At 50.7% G+C, this 20522-nt stretch overlaps 10 protein-coding genes across 10 annotated transcripts; 3 read left to right on the forward strand and 7 right to left on the reverse strand.

The window, feature by feature from the left end:
* Window positions 1-505: 505 nt before the first annotated feature.
* GT037_004663 (uncharacterized protein) lies at window positions 506-1276 on the reverse strand (the record flags this gene model as incomplete). Its single annotated transcript, XM_038929710.1, has 4 exons — window positions 506-512; window positions 568-734; window positions 787-864; window positions 941-1276. 4 exons carry the CDS (start codon window positions 1274-1276, stop codon window positions 506-508), a joined length of 588 nt encoding a protein of 195 aa, XP_038787982.1.
* Window positions 1277-2901: 1625 nt separating this feature from the next.
* Window positions 2902-3602, forward strand: GT037_004664 (uncharacterized protein; the record flags this gene model as incomplete). The annotated part of the gene is made up of 2 exons (XM_038929711.1): window positions 2902-3192; window positions 3438-3602. 2 exons carry the CDS (start codon window positions 2902-2904, stop codon window positions 3600-3602), a joined length of 456 nt encoding a protein of 151 aa, XP_038787983.1.
* Window positions 3603-5942: 2340 nt separating this feature from the next.
* On the reverse strand, window positions 5943-6953 carry GT037_004665 (uncharacterized protein; the record flags this gene model as incomplete). Its single annotated transcript, XM_038929712.1, has 3 exons — window positions 5943-6358; window positions 6407-6553; window positions 6602-6953. 3 exons carry the CDS (start codon window positions 6951-6953, stop codon window positions 5943-5945), a joined length of 915 nt encoding a protein of 304 aa, XP_038787984.1.
* A 498-nt stretch (window positions 6954-7451) lies between these two features.
* Window positions 7452-7867, reverse strand: GT037_004666 (uncharacterized protein; the record flags this gene model as incomplete). Its single annotated transcript, XM_038929713.1, has 2 exons — window positions 7452-7724; window positions 7790-7867. 2 exons carry the CDS (start codon window positions 7865-7867, stop codon window positions 7452-7454), a joined length of 351 nt encoding a protein of 116 aa, XP_038787985.1.
* Window positions 7868-8552: 685 nt separating this feature from the next.
* GT037_004667 (endo--beta-xylanase a) lies at window positions 8553-9300 on the reverse strand (the record flags this gene model as incomplete). Its single annotated transcript, XM_038929714.1, has 2 exons — window positions 8553-8979; window positions 9032-9300. The coding sequence occupies 2 exons, from the start codon at window positions 9298-9300 to the stop codon at window positions 8553-8555; spliced, it is 696 nt and encodes a 231-aa protein (XP_038787986.1).
* Window positions 9301-10355: 1055 nt separating this feature from the next.
* On the reverse strand, window positions 10356-11417 carry GT037_004668 (uncharacterized protein; the record flags this gene model as incomplete). The annotated part of the gene is made up of 1 exon (XM_038929715.1): window positions 10356-11417. The coding sequence occupies one exon, from the start codon at window positions 11415-11417 to the stop codon at window positions 10356-10358; it is 1062 nt and encodes a 353-aa protein (XP_038787987.1).
* A 224-nt stretch (window positions 11418-11641) lies between these two features.
* On the forward strand, window positions 11642-12880 carry GT037_004669 (uncharacterized protein; the record flags this gene model as incomplete). The annotated part of the gene is made up of 1 exon (XM_038929716.1): window positions 11642-12880. The coding sequence occupies one exon, from the start codon at window positions 11642-11644 to the stop codon at window positions 12878-12880; it is 1239 nt and encodes a 412-aa protein (XP_038787988.1).
* Window positions 12881-13800: 920 nt separating this feature from the next.
* On the reverse strand, window positions 13801-15072 carry GT037_004670 (uncharacterized protein; the record flags this gene model as incomplete). The annotated part of the gene is made up of 1 exon (XM_038929717.1): window positions 13801-15072. One exon carries the CDS (start codon window positions 15070-15072, stop codon window positions 13801-13803), a length of 1272 nt encoding a protein of 423 aa, XP_038787989.1.
* A 236-nt stretch (window positions 15073-15308) lies between these two features.
* GT037_004671 (stress activated map kinase interacting protein sin1) lies at window positions 15309-17932 on the forward strand (the record flags this gene model as incomplete). The annotated part of the gene is made up of 3 exons (XM_038929718.1): window positions 15309-15331; window positions 15380-15775; window positions 15823-17932. 3 exons carry the CDS (start codon window positions 15309-15311, stop codon window positions 17930-17932), a joined length of 2529 nt encoding a protein of 842 aa, XP_038787990.1.
* Window positions 17933-18880: 948 nt separating this feature from the next.
* On the reverse strand, window positions 18881-20285 carry GT037_004672 (sgnh hydrolase; the record flags this gene model as incomplete). The annotated part of the gene is made up of 2 exons (XM_038929719.1): window positions 18881-20047; window positions 20100-20285. The coding sequence occupies 2 exons, from the start codon at window positions 20283-20285 to the stop codon at window positions 18881-18883; spliced, it is 1353 nt and encodes a 450-aa protein (XP_038787991.1).
* Between the last annotated feature and the right edge of the window lie 237 nt (window positions 20286-20522).

Here is a 20522-nt window from a genome sequence, read left to right on the forward strand (position 1 = left end):
TTCGCTTGGGAACCAATGAGGATGTGGGGGTGTGAAGCACTACGCTTTGAAGCGCTTTGCTCAGCTCCGCGGAGAGTCATATTGAGCCTGCGGTTATAGGAAAGGCCGATGATGCAGACCGGTTTCTTATGGACCTAGGACGTAAGTTGGGTGGGAGTTGTGGGGACAGAGATGGGAGTCATTCGGCGGAAGCTAGGGCTGCGTGAGGAAGGCTTCCGATATTTACGGTCGGATTCGCGGAATGGAGAGGATTCTTGTCGAGCGCGATGGACGCAATGGGATGAGTGGATATGAGGTGGGACGTTTCGTGGTGGTGAAGATCTTGACGAAAGTGTTGAACACAGTGCACTAGAGATGGGCCGAAGTGACACATTGGAAAAGAGCTATTGCGCATTCGGGTTTCTACGGTTTCAGCGGTACGCAGAATGTATTGCTCGCATTTGGATGGCACATGATGATGTGTCATGCGAGTAGCTTTATCTGACTCTACGACGTTGCGAACCATCTACACTCTGGCACATAAACCTCAGGCACTTCATAGACACTTCTGTTTCCGCGCCTGCCTACAACGATAGTCTTGGAAATGTCACATTTGCAGTCGGCAAGACTGGCAAAGTGAAGTTCGCAGTCAGCGTTCCAGTGAGAATGGGAGTGCTTGTTAGAATAGGAGGGTTGGGGCCAAGTTCACACGGGTGAGGTCCGGGACGAGGGGTAGGTTTGAAAAGATTGCTACACTATGAGATGTCATTACAAGTGCTTAGCCTCCGAGGCGAAAGAGCTACTTACGATACGTGTTGGTGTTGGACATCCACCCACAGCTTGCATGTAACAACCATACGAGAAGTTCTCTTCGAAGTGACAGCTCTGGTGCTTGTGTTAGAGTCACTTCGCGTAGTGTTTGGTAGATTCGATGCTCCATCTATGGTCCAAACTGACTTACCTGTAGTGCATCGGTAGCCCAGCATGGATACCTAGCTGTCGCCAATTGGCACTGGCATGGCTTCGTGAAGATTGGAATTGGCTCCCAATGAGGATTTTTCTTCGACGAGCTGGACTCTGGATCTTCGTCGTCTTCTGGGTCTGGGTCAGGTGTTGATACCGATGTGATCGAAATGTCTAGCGATGTCGAATCCGGGGATGTAGCAGTTGGACTTGGTAAGATTGCTGAAAGCGAGATAAGAGTTGCACCCGGTGCGATTGACGTTTCTGTTGCCTGAGGGTATGGCACCGCAATCACTAACGCCGTCAAGACGCTGACTAGGAGAAAGGTCTGCATTCTACTACTGTTGGACGTTGTCAATTGTGGAAGTCACAGGCGCGCGCCGAGGCTGTGAAGTCAGTTGTTTGTACCGCTCAAGGTCTTTACTCTATCTAAATGCCGCAGCGTTTCGGCACCTCCCATCAAATTCATATTGGTTTACGATGCTCTTGAGATTGTGATTTCCAGGAACTGCCTAGGAGTACTATATTGTTGCCCAGATTGAGGATTCTTCCATCAACTTGCGACAAGAATTGTAGTCGCGCACGCAGTGAGGCTATACATAGCAGCGCAAGCTATACCCAGATTTGCCAAAGCGCTTTCCATGCTATATCTACTCTACTGTTATTGTGAGTGCCGGAGTGGATGGAGCTGATTGGCTGCCTTTTACATGTCTTAATCTGGACTTGATATATCCCCCACACAAGGCTAAACTGCCTAAATTGGAGAGCCCATGGGGGGGGGGGGTTGCGCCGAGGACAGATTTCTGGCGGCACGACCATTGCCATAGTTTTAGACCGCAAGTTCAATGCGAAATACCCAGCCGTCCATACACAAATATTGTCAATACAAATCCCGTCGCGGGGGACTCAGACAGTCCACAACGCGTCATTTCGCTGCAGTATGAGCTCTTCTTGCGTCTCAAAGGCGCCCGCCGGTTCGATATGACGAAAGACGAGCTTGTCCCCTCAATCGGTTGAACGAATCCTTGATAAGCCGGACGGCACAGCCCATGTATGTGGCGTACACCTCATGCAGAGCTTGGCTCAAACCAGTCTCCTGGCTTGCGACGGCCCGTTTAGGACGTCCTGATGGAGGCCTGGTGCTTGATTGCGATCTCAACCCTGTCCTCAACATGTGAAAGTCTGCGTGTCAAGCTGCACTCCGCTGATCAGGGTCCGAACGGTCTCGGCCGCTTGTGTCTTGGAAAAGAGGGGTCCAGGTCCGTCGCTTGGTTATTGTGTTCCTAAAACCTATGTAAGCTTGTGAGGTGTGGACTGGTGTGCTGAGGTGCTGTGACATGCACTCCGCCATCAGCATGAAGCGGAGAAGAACTGTGGAGACGCGCCCACCGTTCAATGTTGTAAGTACGCCTGGTGGAGTGATGTGCGGATCTGTAAACCTTCAGCGTTGCGCTTTGCTAATAGAAACTGCTATCGGAGCAAAGCAATGATAGACGATATAAGAGGTACATGGAGGTACTTTGAAGTTTTGGTGGGTCCGTGTCCATGATGGCAACCTACCCCAGCATATCTTGTGCGACGATGGCCTCGCGCCGATTAGCTTAGTATGCCGTATATTGCCACTTTCTGTTGAGATCGAGAAGAGTCGACCATTGATGCCACGAGTAGGACTTGACATCTCCCGAAGTTGGACAGACTGAGGTTTTGTGAAGCTGTGGCTATACTGTGGACACAGCATCCCAGTGTTACTTAGTAATCGCGGCATGTGATTTGGCGGCAGACGCTCGGACCTATGACGGAGTTCGCGATGGGGAACTCGACGATTTGTCACGACGTTCAGGTCATCGCGTTAACCACCACACAGAGTCCCGTAAGCGTATTACTGTCAAATTGCAGAACCAATGCAGATCATGGTAGGCAGTAGCTAACAGCGGTATCACAGAAGCTTATACCGCGATAATGGCACCGTCAAGAGCCGTCCTTCTTCGCCGCATAGCCTCCGCAGCCGCAACACCATGCTTACGACCGACGTCGCGTCTACTCGCCACATCTTCATATGCATTATGTAGAACACAACAGTCATCACCTCTACGTCCGGGCCTGTTGCAGCAGTCAAGGTTCCCCACATTGTGCACACGATTATATTCGCAGTCAGCCAGCGCAGCGCCTGAAGCACCGGATTACCTCAACGAGGCAGAATTGCACGTCTTCAATAAAATAAAATCGGAGTTGGAGCCCGTGAAACTGGAGGTATGTAATGTTTCCCCGCTTTCTCGTCTTTGGAGATTACACATGTGCGGAGGTGGACGTTTTCTGCGTTGACTTCACCGGTCGCGCAACCGACTACTGCATCGCGAGCATGCACGTCATATCGGCATTGCGGGGTACATTTCAAGCTGTGATATAAGTCAAATCCCTGGACAAAAGCAATACAGTCGCACACAAGGAATGTGCGTCTATTAGTCTTTAAGCGGATGCTAACAGGTCTGGTACAGGTCCAAGACATCAGCGGCGGCTGTGGGTCCATGTACGCGATCCAGGTCGAATCCCCCAAGTTCAAAGGCTTGACGGTCATCAAGCAACACAAACTGGTCAACGAGGTGTTAAAGGATGAAATCAAGAGCTGGCACGGCGTGCAGCTACGGACAAAGGCTGCTTGAGCGCAGCTTGATTACAACTCGTGTATATACTGTACGACTAATGTATACTTGGTAGGTATGAAATGAACCTTTATCGACTTGAGACTGGCGAAGCACTATCAGCCGACTGCCTGAGACCGTAATTCGGCCGCGTCAACAACACTACCATGTCTGCTTTCTCTTAAAGCGTACTATGAGTTTACATCATACCTGCGGGCTACACTTGGTCGCAGCTGATGGTGATTGCACGTGATACCACTTTCAGCTTGATCAGTTGTAGCCTCTGTCGGCGAGCAGCGACCTGGTTATCTGCCTGGCACAACGTGTCGCAGTCGACTATCTGACAGAGGACAACGTTCAAATCGTGTTGGTCGTTCCGTCTACTTACTCGACAGCTACTTTCCTTGATGCGCATACAAAGCGCTCATTGTTCTCCTCGTAGCTGAGAAATATGTTTGCTCCTAACTTTAGCGAGTAGCTTGGCTTTTGAACAACCCGCCTGATGGTGATTGTAGCCTTGGCAGGCCTGGTAAACAACCCAGTCAGGAGCCTGTCTCCTCTCACGTATAGCATGTTACAAAAATGATACTACTTAGTCCGATCTGATCGCCTTCTGCATTTGCTGCCTTGGGTCGTGAGCTTAAAGAAGACCGGGTTACGGATGACTGAGAGAGATGAGGCGTTTACTGTGTACCGACTCTTCGGAGATCTTCAATCTGGGATACTGCTTCAAAAACAATAAGGGCTACGAGTTTTGAAAGAGAAATTACGAGCGACAGAGCGCAGTTTCTGAGATAGACAGTAGTACTCCATGTTACCGTGAGCTGTTCGGCACCCAAGCTACAGAGCATGATGGAATACTGGACAACATTGAGAGGGCTGCATGCTCACATGGTACCGCACCATATCCAAACGACTTCTGGTGTGTAACTGAACTTTGTAGCGCAAATTCTCACTGGAGCTCGGCATACGAGATCTTTCGAAAGGCATCTGGCAGTGAGCATCGGAGCGTCCGACAGTCTTTGCAAAACCGCAATTACGGTGGCATGGAAGAAGCAACTTGGATCGAAAACAAGGAAAAAACCATCATCCTTCGTCCTGGGCAATATCATCCATGACTTGGGAAGGTTTCTGGGAAACTCATGCTGTGTCATTAGAAGCTTATTGACTTGATCTTTTCACCTAAGGTATTTCTCATTGATTTATGAAGCAGCCACAAAAGCCGAACTTACTTCTTCAGGTCGGAGCGGCATTCAAATACAGACTTGTTATTATATTGCCTATTTTCCTACGAAGCCGGAGGAAGGCGGCTATGAGCAACTCAAACATGCCTGATAGACTGTCAATGGGTGGAAACAAGTAGCTTGTTGATGTATGCAGTAAGAAGTTGGGAATACGAGATTGGCGGCTGAGTCAAGGTAGGCTCGGCCGTGACAAAGCACCAGGCCTCATTTTGGGCGATTGCGAAAGCGTTTGTTCGTCCTCGAGATGAGTTGCATCACATCACGTCTGACCGTACTCAGCGCTTGGTTTGGCGCAAAACAGCGCAGTATAAATTGAGGATATATTTTGAAAAATAATCATACATTCCACATACGATCATAGGACACTGAAAATTAGGCTTCCCGTCCGCTCAGCCATATACAAGCAGTGTACCGGCGGATTAGTAGTTAGGTGGGTGACCACTAGCGAATCCCCGCTGTTGTATGTTTTTGCAATTTTAGTATTCTTTTTGCTTCGCCGTCGTGTTGGATGTGTTCACATGTTGAGGAAGGTACATGCTGACCTGTCGTGCGTGGTGTGAATAGCAAAGGCTCATAGGCGCAAAACTATCGTAAGGCAAACTCTTGATAATCACAATCGACTAACATCACCTCTTCATCCATTAGGCCGTGTAAATAACTTTCGGCATAGAAATCCCACTCATTCATATCCTGGATACTTTTGTTAAGCTCTTGCCCATGTGGCCTTGGCATCAACGGAGTGTCCCCTCTTTCCATTATGACGATGATGTCTCCTTCCTTCATGGTACATAATGTGATTCCCATATAACAGTCCTGAGTCCTGGAAACGGGGCGAAGTCTCGTAAGACTACTTACGTGGTTGATTTCCAGTCAGTCTCGCGATCTTGGTTGAAGTGCCACCACGCAATTTGTCCACGCTCATCCAACCATCACCATTTCTTGTGTAACACGACATCTATAGCGATTTAGTAAATCTTCTAGACACATCGTTCGTGGATGTATAGAAGGACAGCTTCTAAACCGCCACTATCCACCATGAGACAAGATGGACGGTCTGCTCCGTCTTGAAAGAAGAAATGCAGGAACAGTCGCGAACTCAGACTAAGTGTGTCAAAAGCTAATGCAACTGAGCACGCAGCCTTCCCTGCTTGTTCTCGTCGAACTTTGCCAACAACCGAACATAACCCTTGACTTCCGTCCCCCACAATGTAGAGATCCAAACGTATAATTGCGAGCCGAGCTGCATGAGTAGCAGCGCTCCTCCAATGATACCATCAATGAAAAGCCTATGTGGCAGATTAAGAAGAATAGCTGCCGCGGCAAGAAAAGTCACCCGCTTGTAGAGAAGCGAGGCGATTTTTAGAGGAACTCCTTTGCCCTTCATTTTGTTTTCAGCCTCAAGACAGGTTTTGATGTCTTTTAGTAGCTGCTCTTTGCGAATGAGGATGACTCTCATTTCTTGATCCGTCTTGGTGTTTGTGTGCTGCATTTTCACTTCTTCCACTTCCCGATAAAAGTATCTTTTGACGTTGCCTATCTCATTGTCCTATTCGCGTCTTTGTTCTTCTGATTGGACCAAACGAGGATCGTTAACATCAGCGGATGAGGTCACTCGGAGGGTCGGCATTCGATCGACTCGCATTGGTGATACGGCTGAACTTGGTTCGCTGATCATTACGGTATTAGACGTGAACGACTTCGTGCTCGGTGGGGAGGCCGATCTGGATTCTATGGTTTTGTCAACTAATGAGGTTGAGGAAAAAGCTCAAGACCTACCTTGATATATCTCGGCTGCAGCAAGAAAAGGCAGTGCAAGTAGTATTAGTGGGATAATCCGTCCAAAAACAATGGATGTGTCGACTTCAATGGCTTTGTAGTCACCCAACTCCCAACAGAAGAGTATCATCTGGGCAAGACCAAAGACAAGCATGAACGTCATTGGTGGTACCAGTGGAAGTATTGAATACCAATATCTATATTCGGCATAATTCCATGCGTTGGCTAGTTCGGTTATAAAGGCAGGGTCCTTACTTTTGAGTACGAGATCCATGAGAAGACGTTGACGACGCCCAGCAAAAAGCTCCTCGGCGGCTTCCTTCCGGACGTAGTTCCACTGATCAGGTTCCATAATTGGTAGTTGCATTTCTTTCGGATATCTCCACCGGCTCGAGAGAGATAGCACATTCTTTGAGTAGCGTCCTAAGCCAATGAAGTCGTTCGACCCATATAAGTACGTGCGGAGGAGCTTGGATTTGTATGCAAATATAATGATAAGGGCAGTCATCGCCCAGGGCCAGAAGTAGGTCGAGAGAGTGACCTCATCCTTATACGTTCTGACCCAGCCTTGGACATGGCATTGAACCGAAACGATGTTATCGGGACTATTTTCCATGACCGATACAACAATGAAGCAATAGAGGAACAAGACGATGAAGGTGAGAATACCAAATACTCGCACATTTCGTAGAGTCTTGTGTTTCCTGAAATACTGCCGTAAACTGTCAAGTGTCGCCAGATGTGTAGGAGTTGAGAACCATGCTAATGAGAACGCAATTAGAAATTCAGGGGGTGAAAGCGTACATTGGTTTGCGATGGCAGCTATCAGAATCGCCAAGCCAGTCGCAAGCTATTGGTCGCTCAAGGACAATATGAAGCGGTCGAATGCTTCCACACGTTTCTCCCGACTGAGCTTTCCCTGTCGTTCAGTAGGTGGTGGACGTAACTTGGCGGGCAAAAGGCGGAATGGCAGATTCTTCTTGATACGCTGGAACTCTTTGATGAAGGCCTCGTCCGTTTTGCTAAGGTACTTTTCGGGCATTGAATCCGAAAGATACGCACATATCACAGCTCCGACTGTAAGCAGAGCCGAGAGTACAAACGACACAAGAACCTGAACGAGCTTGATATCAGCGAGAAGACAAGAACAACAATGGTAGCCATGATGAAATGAGCAGAAGCACATACTCCATAGCCTGCAACGTCGTGATTTGCTAGTATGGCAGTGTTCCGCGCGTCGCAGATGAGCTTGCGGCCACAAACCATGGCCGTAATCGCAAGGGCGAAGTGAAGATATCGGTACAACAGTGAACAACACACGAGTAAATGTATGAGAGGATATGAAAAGACGACGTCGCTCGATGATGCTCTCAGCTTACCTGCGACAGACAACAAGGCTGAGAGTATCTGAGTGTCTGTCTGCACCCCTGCAAGCCATAAACATCTTACGCGCCTGCCATTGGTAACAGCCTGTCCGTATGCGCAAAAGCTCGCATACCCTGTAAGCTACGTGGAATACTACCGTAGTCACTCGCCCATTCAGTGTCCAATGTCATGGCCTCACTTACGAGCGTTGACTTATTCGTGGTGAAGATGTTATCTAGATAGTCCTGGGGTCCGTCTTACTGTATATCAGCGAATGCAACATAATCGATCACACTGACAAGTTCTGTCAAGGCTGATGTCAGTGGCTTCGGGGTGGGGATGAGTCGAACCTTAGAAGATTCCGATGTTCGTTCATTAATGCGTAAGGTCGCGTGTTTCGAAAATCGTTCCTCGGGCATAGATCGCCTGATGCTGCTGGCTCGCCACAGGTATAAACTGTAAATCACTGATCCACAAAATCAATCAATATGTGATGCGCATTTTGTTGATAGCTTTCAGAAATGTCTGCGTGTATGTACAAGAATTCTAGCCATGAGGCCTTTTCGACACCTTAAAGAGCCATCGTTCAAGGACCCTCAACAGTGATGCTAGCAGAGCCAGAGCTCTGGTAACCCTCAGTAGCGAGGATCTGGTAGTTGTGGGTACCAAGCTTCTGTCCGTACTTGGCCCAAGCATCGAAGTGGTTCTTGACAGTGATAGTACCACCGACACGCTTGCTAGTCCTAACCGACCAGAACTGCTGGAAGGTAGCAGTGCCGTCGATAGAAGGCTGGTTGGTGCGGGTAGTCTGGAGGATATCGTATGTACCGCCGTCAGAGGTGACGGAGCCCTTCTTCTGAGCAGCAGAAGAGGGGTTGTATGAGCCGTAGGACTCGACTATGTAGTACTCAATGAGTGGGTTGCGAGTCCATCCGTAGAGCGAAATGTAAGAGTTGACGTTGGCGGCGTTCCAGGTACCAGAGTACGTGACTACACGCTCAGAGCCAGGGTTCCTGAAGAAGAGAGTTAGTATGATCGTGTGTAGAGGTGATGAGAGCAACCTACCATCCCTTGCCAGCAACAAAGTTACCAACGTTGGACCACTGAACATCGTACTTTCCAGCGGCGCCATTGTTGTAAGTAACCTGACCCTGACCATCGGTCCAGAAAGAGTAGAAGAAGCCATTGTTCATGCCAGTGCCAGCGGGGGTGGCGCGTGCAGTCAGGTTGGCAGACTCTTCCTGAGCTTGAGCCTCTAGGATGAGGTTGAGGGGCGAGGCGAGAGCCGCTGTGGCGCTGCCGAGGGCGAGGAGGATAGAGGAGAAAGCAACCATGGTGTCTGTTCAAATTGGAGATGCTTGGTGTCTTTCGCTCATGGACATCAGAGACTCTTATATATCAATGGAGGCATTGCAACGTACTGATCAGCATCAGGGATCGCCGGTGAACAATGGCTACGCATCGGCTTGAAGGAGGCTTTCCAAATTGGAGGACAGCGGTCGTGAGAGCATGCCTGGCTAGTGGCGTATAACAGCCGCTGTAACTGTGGGGTGCATGGCTACGACCCGTCGCCATGTGTGGAGCCGTGTCCTGAAAACAAGGTCAGACCACCGGTTATTCAGGGACCAAAAATGCTGGTTGGATAAGTGTTGGAGAGCGAAGTTTTGAAACTTGAAACAGTTCATTTCCGATGGAGATGGGTTTGGTGTTCACCTGTCATGCTATAGGCCCGGACACACTGTAGTGCGACAAGAGTGGAGCGAGAACACCTTCGTTCAGAACCACCCTGACTCGTTGCACTTGTTCTCCATTCTTAACGGCTTCAGAGCCCGATCCCATCGCACTTGTATACCTAATTGTGTACATGTTGATATTGCACAAGCTTTCGGGGCCTGATCAAGCTCACTCAAGCACTATGCCAACCCATGAAGCATGCAGTCAAGCCACTCTATCTTCGCATCGTTAGCTTGTCTACAATTTATCCATCTCGGCATGCGACACGACCAGATGACCATACGTGATATATCCACCGATGGCGTTGGCAAAAGCATTTTGGTCCAAGACCAAGCATTTAGCCGGTTCCTTAGCATTGCAAGCGCCAGCATAGTGAAGATCGTCATGCTTAACTACATCAGCCCAGTTGCTTCGTCATGAATACAGTGCGCCAAGATTCTTGGAAGCCGGAGATTAAGTTTGTCAATGTACGGTGACCTGGTGCCAAGAAAGGAGGTGACGGAGTAGTACGATTGATATTAACTCGCTGCCGAGACCGATAGCCGCTAGTGGGTATGCCGGTAAACGGATGCTGCTGCCTTGTTGTGGGTATCTCGAAGTAAAGACAATATTAACGTGGCAATGCGAACGTATGAGTGGTAAAGGCACATTCCAATCAGCGTCGCTCGTTCCATAGCCGATCGATGACCTGGAAAACCGCCGTGACTTGCCTCATCATATCGCCATCAATGTGCTGTCCGAACCGCTGCTGCATCTTGTCAGGGTGCCAGCGCACTCGTTCCGCCTTCAGTAGTGCCACCGAATCCTCTTTCCACGTCTTTGCGCTCCTCAAGAAGCGTTCAATCTCTTCCTCTGACACATGCTTTGCCTTGCCAGAAATTACAGGCCATGGCATGAGCTCACGCACGTTCGTATCTGTCTCTCCATCCAGACGTTGATCATTCTTCAAACTGCCCCATTTGGTCGTATAATTCTCCCATGCAGCCTCCGCCTCCTTGGCCTTCTTGCGCTCTTCGCCTCGGCGTAGGCTCTCTTCCATACGGCGCCGAATACTATCTCTTTCGGCCTCTTCCTGCTCGACCTCATTGTCAAGCTGACAGCGTTGTGCCTTCCGCTGCTGACGTGCGCGCTCCTTCGCCTCGCGCTCTTCAACGATGTGCTGATGACTCTTCTCCCACATCTTCGTCCGCACGTAGTCTGCATACTCGTCCTCTGTCATGCGTTCCAGCTTGCCATCGGGGCCAGGCTTTGTATCAGGGTATATGTGTACAGGCTGGCCATAGACGCCCTCCCAATATGCTGCGCCTTCGTCATCGGCTAGCGCGTCGAACAGCGACTCGCGGAAGGCCTCGTCGGGAGCTGGGCCTGGACCGGGAGAGCCTGCGCCCGATTCGTCTAGATTATCGAATAATGATTCGCGATGACGATAGTCAGGGTCGTAGTATGCGCCATCTCGTGTAGACGTGGGGTGACGATCCTCGTGAGAGGAACGATGCTTGTGCTTGTGTCTGCGTCTTGAATCGCGGTGGCTGCGGCGCTCTTGACTGTTGCGATCCGACCTGTGTCTCCTTGAAGTTTGGTCTTCGGTGCTTTCGTCTCTGCCTTCGCGTTCGTGCCGCTTTGAGCGACGTTTGGAGCCGGATTTGAAGTGGAACCTTGAAGCTTTAGCCTTGGTGTAGAGGTCCTCCGCTGTCGCGTCGCTAGCCTGCTCCTCCATGATGAGGACTATGATGATTCAGGAGCCAGTCATGCATGAGTAAGATGTGCAAGAAGGTACGGGGGTGAAATGCCCACGGTCATCCCAAGGTTGAGAGTGGAGGAGTGTGAGTTGCGGAGAAGGCGCGGAGGTGCTGATGATTTCACTGGTTGCGCGAGCGTCTTGGCATGCGACATGTCAACTCGCGACCGCGACTCTAACACAACTCCGACACTAAACCCAACATGTCGTTCAAATTCGGCCTCAATGTCAAAAACAAGGGCGCAAATCCACTCGCCAAGGCTGCTGCTAAACCTGCCTTGGGAAAGAAGAAGAAGCCGCTATTCGATGACGAAGAGGAAGATGTAAAGGGCAAATCCAAAACAGCGGATGGCGTCCAGGAGATTGGCGAGCTTAGCTTCGAAGACACGCTTGCCTCTGCCTCATCGGGGCCCTCAAAACCAGCGCCGCAGAAGCTGAAGAAAGGCCAACCTCCAGCTCCTCCGTCCAAGAGACCTAAACCGAAAGAAGATGATCCCACCACCATCGCATACTCTGCCAGCGCCGCAGAAGCCGAGAAACGCGCACAAGAGGCACTGGAAGCCGATGCCACATTATACGACTACGACGCTGCCTATGATGCGCTTCACGCAGTGAACGCCGCAAAGAAGGCTGCTGAACGCGACAACGCTGCGGAACGGAAACCGAAGTACATGGACGCGCTCTTCGAATCCGCCGAGCAGCGTAAGAAAGACCAATTACGAGCCCGCGATAAACTCATCCAACGCGAGCGCGAAGCCGAGGGCGATGAATTCGCCGACAAGGAGAAGTTCGTAACAGGCGCATACAAGGCTCAACAAGAGGAGACGCGAAGAGCGGAGGAGGAAGAGAAGAAGCGGCAAGAAGCAGAAGAAGAGAAAAAGAAGAAGTTTGGTATGCAAGGATTCCACAAGCAGATGCTTGCAGATCAGGAGCGACGGCATCAGGAGGCTATGGAGGCAGCCGCGAGAGCACTGAAGGAGGGCATTAAACTTCCTATCGACGAAGCCGAGAAGGAGAAGACAGACGCTGAAATTGTGGAAGAGTTGCGTCAGCAGGGAAAGAATGTCATACTCAACGAAGAAGGTCAGGTAGCAGACAAAAGTCAGCTCCTCTCAGCAGGACTCAACATCATCGCGAAACCTAAGCCCGCTTCTTCCACATCTACTTCCACTGCCGCTGCAGACCAACCACAGTCAGCATGGACGAAGCCCAAATCCGGTAGGAACGCGCAACGCGAACGGCAGACACAGATGGTCGTCGAACAAATCGAAGCGGCGAACAAGCGAAAAGCAGATGAAGAAGCTGAGGAACAGGCGAGGCTGGAACATGCACGCAAGAGTCAGAAAACAGAAAAGGACATCAGCAGTGCCAAGGAGAGGTATCTGCAGAGGAAGAAGGAGAAGGAGGCTGCCGCTAAAGCTGCAGCTGGGAAGCAAACGTAATGATGATACCCAATACTCTACATATACATCAATATTGAGATTTCTACAGCATAGCCAAAAGTGACTCGTAGCACTGTGCAAGTTCATATATCACCCATAAACCAGGATGTTCTCCATGAACCTTCGTACGGCATTCGAGATCTGAATCTAACCCGAATTCCTCCCAGACCCCTCATTCCTCCACGAGCACAACCCACAGAACACCCCAACTCCATCAGCCTCCACTCATAATCTCAAATTCTCCCTGTCATAACAGCCCGCGTGAAAGCGAGCACGAAGGCGAAGTGTGGCGATGGCATCGTCGACCTTGCCGCTACCCTTGTTGAGCTCCTCAACCTCAAACGCCCTTTTGTGCTGCTTGATCTGCAGCCATGCCACGTCCTTATACACGGGTCGAACGAACAGGTCGATATTTTGGAGTTGGCTGGCAATATGAGTCGGTACTGTGGTTAGGTATATCCGCGGTTGACTAATTGGTCATCAGTGAATGCGTGAGGTCAAGTCGGATTACAGACTGTTGGCATCAAAAGATTGCATTAGAATTCCGATAGCTCAAGAGAAAAACAGAAGCGGAGTCAACAGTATCACAAGATATATGCGACCTTGGTGTATAACAGGCAAACTCATAGTGACAGTGACTCGACAAAGAAACACAGTCAACCTGAGTCACCTATGGCCTAACTCACTGAGAGGCATAAGAACGGGAAGCACTGGACGCAGAGATCAGAAGAAGCAAGGAGTAATATACTTAGCCCTTAGACCCACAATTGGCAGCTAGGTCCAAATGGGCAATAGCAGAAGCATAATTCGTACCTGAAGTCTGTATGATAGCGCCAACGCCTTCCCTAAGTCAGAGATTCCCCGATTCTGGCCGTGGCCCCGGAGGTTTTCCTCCACAAAGATTAGCATGCCTCATACTATTACCAGCCATACCGATTGCCTGCTTCTCTCTTATTTCGAGCACCAGCAGCGAAGTGATCCTCCAGTGCATCCTTCTGGGTGGTCGCGACGTTTACCAGACTTCGGAGGCTATTCTTTCCAGTACCAGATATAGATTTGAGTGGATTATGCTGCACTGCTTCACCCTGTTGCCGTAGCTTCTCGTTATGGGCATACTCCATGTCTGTGTTGAAGTCCTTGATCGTGGCACCAGAAAAGTCTGGTCCACCGCGTCCTTTCTTACCGAATAGTTGGCGGCGCTCTGCTTCCGATAGGTTCAACTCAGAAGCAATGTTGGTTAGGTCATGAGGGTTAGATCCACTCGTAGATGAAGGAGCATACTGTGCCACCTCAGGTGCTGGTGGCATGTAGTATGCTCCCTCCGTCATAGCAACATCTCTTTCCTCTTCTCCGTCGTAGAGAAGTGGTTGATACTGGCCGTCGGATGTCTCCTTGGGCGCAGACTCTGCTTCGTTCGAGACGCTAAATAGAGAGACCTTCGGCTTCCGCGCCTTGGTCTCAAGAGGCGGCTGTTGCGTTTGTGATGTGGATGCATCCGTGTTTGTGTTTTTCGCAGTGCTCGTCTCGTTGGATGCTACTGTTGGTCGAGGAGCCACAGGCTTCTTCTTCTTTCCTTTGCCGACAGACATAGGTACAAAACGTGGGGCAAAAGGCTTGGGCACCTGCTGTGGCTGTGGCTGTGGCTCTGTTTCTTGTGTCGGCATTTCTGACCTTACTTCTGCTTTAATCGCAGACTTGGGTGTTGGTAGGTTTAGCATAGCCCTGAAATCTTCCCTCGACTTAGGCTCCTTCTTGATCGGGTTGCCGGTCTCGTCGTACTCCTCCGCCTCCACCTTTGACTCCCTCTTGAACGCAGGCTCCGCGCCAGTCTTCAGGTTGACACCAGAAGCGAGTCCCTTCCCTAATCCTCTGCCTCCTGTCTTAGAACCTTCGGATGCTGAAATGGCATTTACGTTTGGCTTCTTCGGCGCAGGCAGCATTGCGTTGAAGCCACCGAACGACGAACCTCCACCCAGGCGCGCCTTTTTTGCCGGCGGCGCATGATCCTGGATATCGTCTTTGTCGGATCGCGACTGTAACGCGCCGGGAAGGTTGACCTTGATGCGCCCTGGATTCGAGCGATCGACGACCTTCTGGAAGGCTGGCTTCGCGGATGGCTTCGCGACTACTTTTGGCGCGGGCGGCGCTTCGCCGTCAGACTCTGAGTCGGAATACCCGGCGAGTAGATTCATGGTGGTCTTGGCGCGTTTGTTCAGGGGCGGGTGTCTGGCGCAGGAATTCAGAAAGTTGACGATGAGATCACTGCACGCGCGCCGCGACAAGGGCCGATGCCAAGCCAGGGTCCAAGGTACACATTCACATCCCCACATGCTTCACTGCATCTGCCCTTTATGGCTTCATGATACCCTTTCAGCTGGTCTGAGCATACCTTTCTACTACGAGACTATGATACCTTGACCTTCCAACTATGTCGCTCCTTCAGAACGAAGAGTAAGCCCATGTTACTTGCGCGACATACTTGTCAGCTAACCTGAGCAGCTTTGTGCTATACCAGCTTCGAACTGCCTACCTCTCCTCGATTAAAGACGGCGTCGGCGAACGCTTGATCAATGTCGACTCCAGCGTCCTGAACAGCCCCGCCTTCCGCGCTGCAGGCTGGGTTCCCAACGCCGCCGACATCAAGCGCACCTATTCCCCACCAATACCCACGGCCATCACCTCGGAATACTTTCAGGCCCCGCGCTCAGCTGGCCTGAAGTCGCCAGAAGGATTCGGTGAAGATGAGGAGGAGGGGGGCATGGTCACTGGAGGGGGAAGCAACGATACGGTGGGCCCTACACTGAACGCGAAACGGAGGCGGAGGAAGGAACAGCTGGAGGAGGATGATAGCAGTGACCTTAGCGACGAGAGCGATGAAGATGACGACTCGCAAAGGTAGGCGACCGTCGTACGCCACGTGAACTGAATTGACAAATTGCCAGACCGGCCAACCAAATCAAATTCACCAAGATGCCACTACGGACGCGCTCCGGATCGTCGCCCATGCCTGGATCAGCCCTACGCAATGAGTTGGCAGAAGCTGGAGAAGGACCTTCGCTCATGATCACATCCCCATCCCGGCCACCTGACGATGCATTGCGGCGAGGGTCGTTGGATGCTGTAGATGCGGGCAAAGGCAGACCAAGAAGAGACACCATAACGAGCAGTGAGATGTCCTCGGAGAATGAGTTTGATAATTCGTCGTTCAGAAAGAGGAGGGTAAATCCTCGCAAAGCCGCTGGCGCAAGCCAGTTGCTGTCCAAGCGTATTGAGGAAGACACAGCAGGGGCTGTCGGCGCACGCGCACGCCTTGAAGCTCTACACGAAGGCGATGAATCAGACGACTCCCTCACATCCGAGTTCTCTGGATCCGACGATAGCGCATCTCTTATCGGTGCAGGTGGTGACCCGTTGGACTCCTCTCCCGCAGGTGGTGACCTTCCCACAATGCCAGGCTTGACACCTTTCCAAAACCTATCACCGAAAAAGAAGAAAGAACCCATTGCGCCAACACTGCAAGCACTGCCTCCACCACGGCCAATCAGCTTTGTACTGCCAGTAAGCGCGTTGACTCAAGCACTTCGAGCCAAAGAGCAGAAGCCATCGAATCCGCTACAGCGCTTTGCTATGTGGAATGCTGCTAGCGAAGCTCAACAGAACCCTCTGTACATCAAACTCTACTGCCCATTCTCGTCTAAGCCTTCGAAACCTGTAGAGCTGCTCATCCGAAAGTTCAACGACAAAGGTGAAGGCCCCACTGTCGCGGAAGCGATCGGATACGCATTGCATCGTTATCAAGAGGAGAAACTTGAACCGCCACTTTCTCCTGAACAGATGAATGTGAACCGCTGGGTCATGCGCATGTATGATGATGGCGAGGTTGATGACGAGTTCCCGCCTTTGACTAGGAACAAGCCGTTGAAAGACTTTGCTTCAAACAATGCTCGTGGTATGCGCCCTCGAGCGCGAGATAAGCCATGGGACGAGTTCGCACTCGTCGAGGCATCTCAACGAGAATTTGGCGAGAACGAGAAGCTCACGCCGATCTATAGTCAAGAGGCAGCCAGTGCTGTCGCATCGCAAATCGACGGTCCCGACGAGAAAGAGGAGAAAAAGCCCCTGAAGCCCCTTCCAAGCCGTGCAAAGAGCTTCAGAAACCCCATTACCGGACCTTCATTTGCGCCGACAGCGACGCGCAAGGATACCAGCAATCTTGCTGACGTACCAAAGGTACCTCAAACACATGCTGCTAGCCGCACAGGCGCCCCCAAAACAGTCAACGTCCACTTCACCGACGAGAATTTCAACACGAAACATTTTAACATTCCCTGCACTACAGACACTTACATTGCTGATATATTCGATCAAGTATGTCACGACTTACGCTTGGAGAAAGCTTTGTACATCCTTAAAGTGAGTGGCAGCACTACAGTAGCGCCACCTGACCGCACTGTGGAGGCTCTCGACACACGAATGGATCTGGATCTCGTGCGTCGACGCTTCGTGGGTGACGGCGTCTATGGGCTTGCAGGATCGCCTGGATCATCATCACCCAATGCACCTCTCATCATCAGTACCGGCGGTGCGCCAAAGAAGACAAAGAAGGGTGACCGAACAAATGCAGCTGTCTCCGGCCAAGGTCTCATCCATCCACTCGCCAGAAATGGCGATTCTGGTGCTCTGGCCCTTACTGCGACGAATTACTACCGCCGTTATGCTGTTCTCCGCAAACAACCCATGTCCTTTGCCTCTTCGACATCGCGGATCATCGCTCTTGATAACGAGTATATACACATCATGCCTGGCGAGTCTAAGACTGGGGCGCGTGGTGGTTTTGGTATTGAAGGCCAAGGCAAGACGACGACTGTGCATTTCAGCAGTGTAGTTGGTAGCAAGGTCAGCAAAAAGCACCCAAAGATGTTCCGAGTCATTGTTTTCAAAGAGAGGGAGACGAAGAGATATGACTTTGAAGCTCAGAGCACCAACGAGGCAGTGGAGATTGTGAGAGAGATCAAGAATGGCGTGGAGAGGTTCTCGCAAGGTATTGTGTAAGGAACACAACACGCAAACTGGTGACAGGATGTATGGCTCTGGGGCTGTCGGCATGGCGTTATCATCATTACGGAACTCTGATCACGGGCGGTTTCAAAACGGCGTTCGATTTGCAGTAGCGACTTCGGTCATCTTTTAGGGAAGATACCTTCGACACAGCGATATCCTGTTGATGTATATACGAAAATCAACTCCAGCACACGATGGATCTGATGCTTTTTACAGAAACGACTCAACACAACGTCGCGTTTTCGAGTCTTCGCTTCGCTGTGAGGCGCACACTAGGCTCTCATGTCCCAGTCAAGGACTCGTTCTGGAAACTCCAAATCCTTCCGTACGAACACGCCTTTTTGGTGATCGATCAGCGAGCAGAAATCTAAGTCTGGTTTTAACACCAAACCTGGCCTTTACATGTGACTACGTAATCTTGTTCTAGGCGCGGCTCACTAGGCGTCATCCTCGTTCTCTGTAATCGCATTACGTCCATTACCGTGACTTTGAGGAGGAATTGAGTGGAGGTAAAGAGGTGATTTTGAGCCGAAGAACCGTAAATCAGCACATGTAGCGAGTATCTAACATATTTGGGTGCTTAGAGATACTTTTCCAAACCTTGGTCTTCAAGCCAGTGTTCGTCTGAATTCGCCAATATTAAAGTCAAATAGAAGATGGTATGTGGTTGCGTGCCTGAACTTGCCTTGTGAGACGCCGCAGGGTCTCGCAGCAGACGTATACGGAGAGCGACGTGACATCTCCTTGCGCACGATATTGGTATCAGAGTTCAAGTTACGAGTACTTCCCGTGTGACCTAAAACATTGAGTACAAAGCTTACGTCAATTACGTATATGTTCATAAAAAACTCATGTCGGCTAACGCATGATCGTACTAGCACGTTTCGATATATATTTCCAAAACCCAATAGTCACTGCAGTATGGCTTCCTCCGCCGTATTACATGCCCCAACTGAACTCATCCGCACCATTCGCCCACATGCCAAAAATTTGAATGGGGAATTTATCCGCAATGTACTGGTATCCGGCAGGATTAGGATGAAGATAATCTCCAGAATCATACAATGGGTTGAGTTGACTCGGTATTGTGGGATCGGCCAGGAACTTATCAAAGTCAACGACAGCATCAAAAACACCGGAGGTGCGGATGAAAGTATTGACCCGCTGACGTGTCTTCTCGCGCTCAGGATCAGAGTAAGGTTGTTGAGTGAAATTGGCTGGTGCAGAGAAAGGTGTGATAGTAGCGCCGAAAACAGGGATGCCGTGGGCGTGAATAAGGGTGACCATCTGCTCGTACGCCTGAATCAGTCCTTGATAAATCTGCTCTTGCGCTTCGGGTGTTGTAGGTGCACTTCCGATATCATTTACACCCTCGAAGATCATGGCATACTTTACACCAGGATGCGCCAGGACGTCGCGATCAATACGGCCGAACGCATTGGGGCCGAGACCGTCTGCTAAGATACGGTTTCCACCTGCAGCCAGGTTACCCGCGGAAATGTACTTGGTTAAGGGGTTCTTTTGAAGGCGCGCAAGGAGCAGGTCGGGCCATCTGTTGTTTTGATTGGTTGTGGATCCACGGCCGTCAGTGATAGAGTCGCCAACAATGAGCAGGGAGCCAACACGCGGTTCAACCCAGGCTTCGATGGAGGAAAGAAAGTACCAATGTGCTGCGGACTGTGTGGTAGAGTTGCTGATGTCGAGACTAGCTGAGGAGACTGCGTTGCCGAATTGCCACCAACTTGTGGTTCTGGAGCCAGGATGGCTGGTGATGCTGTTTGTCGTCTGTCCGCTTGCAAGGTACATGGTTACGGTAACGATCTGCTGTGCCTTGATCTTAAAATTTATCGGGTCGGACACTGCGAGGGCACCGTTCGGTACACTGATGCCATCTTTTCCTCCAAAGGTAACCTTTTGAACAGTTTGGGGTTGGACTTGGTAGATACCGGCGGTTTGGTTCACAGGGAGGGCAACCGTGACGGCGGTGATGGGAAGGTTCGAACCGCCAAAGACGTTGGAGAATTTGAGGCGAATTTGGTGGGCTGAGGTGGTCATGTACAAAGTTTGTCGGATCGTAGAGTTGACAAAGACAGCGCCTGTTTGATTCTGGTACGTGGTGTTAGTACAAATTCGATAGTGCGTGAGCAACGTAGCATACGAATGGAGCAGGCGGCAAATTTGCTGGCTCTGTGAGCTGAGGCATCGATGCCCACGCATCGACCCAGTGGCCGTTGGTAGGGTTGGGGCGAAATTTGCCAGAGGCTCTCGACTCGATCTCAATTGCATGGCCCTGTACTGACACTGCAACACCCACTAGGAGCACTGCTAACCTCGAGAAGATCATACTGGCTCAACCGTTCTTCGATTGACAGCTTGAGAGTATGACGATGCCACGACCAACAAAAACACCGGGTATCCGCATGTTTAATACCCTGCCGCTGCCACGGTCCCCAAATTACGGATGTAGGGAAGGAAATGAGGCTAAGCATAGACACGAGCATACATCTGGGATGGCGCAGGAACCGATCTACGGCCTGTTCCTGAAAGAGTATCTGGGGTGCCGTTAACTTGTGGGGATCTG

Source organism: Alternaria burnsii (assembly GCF_013036055.1).
Source record: "Alternaria burnsii strain CBS107.38 chromosome Unknown 698, whole genome shotgun sequence".
Lineage (NCBI taxonomy): Eukaryota > Fungi > Ascomycota > Dothideomycetes > Pleosporales > Pleosporaceae > Alternaria > Alternaria burnsii.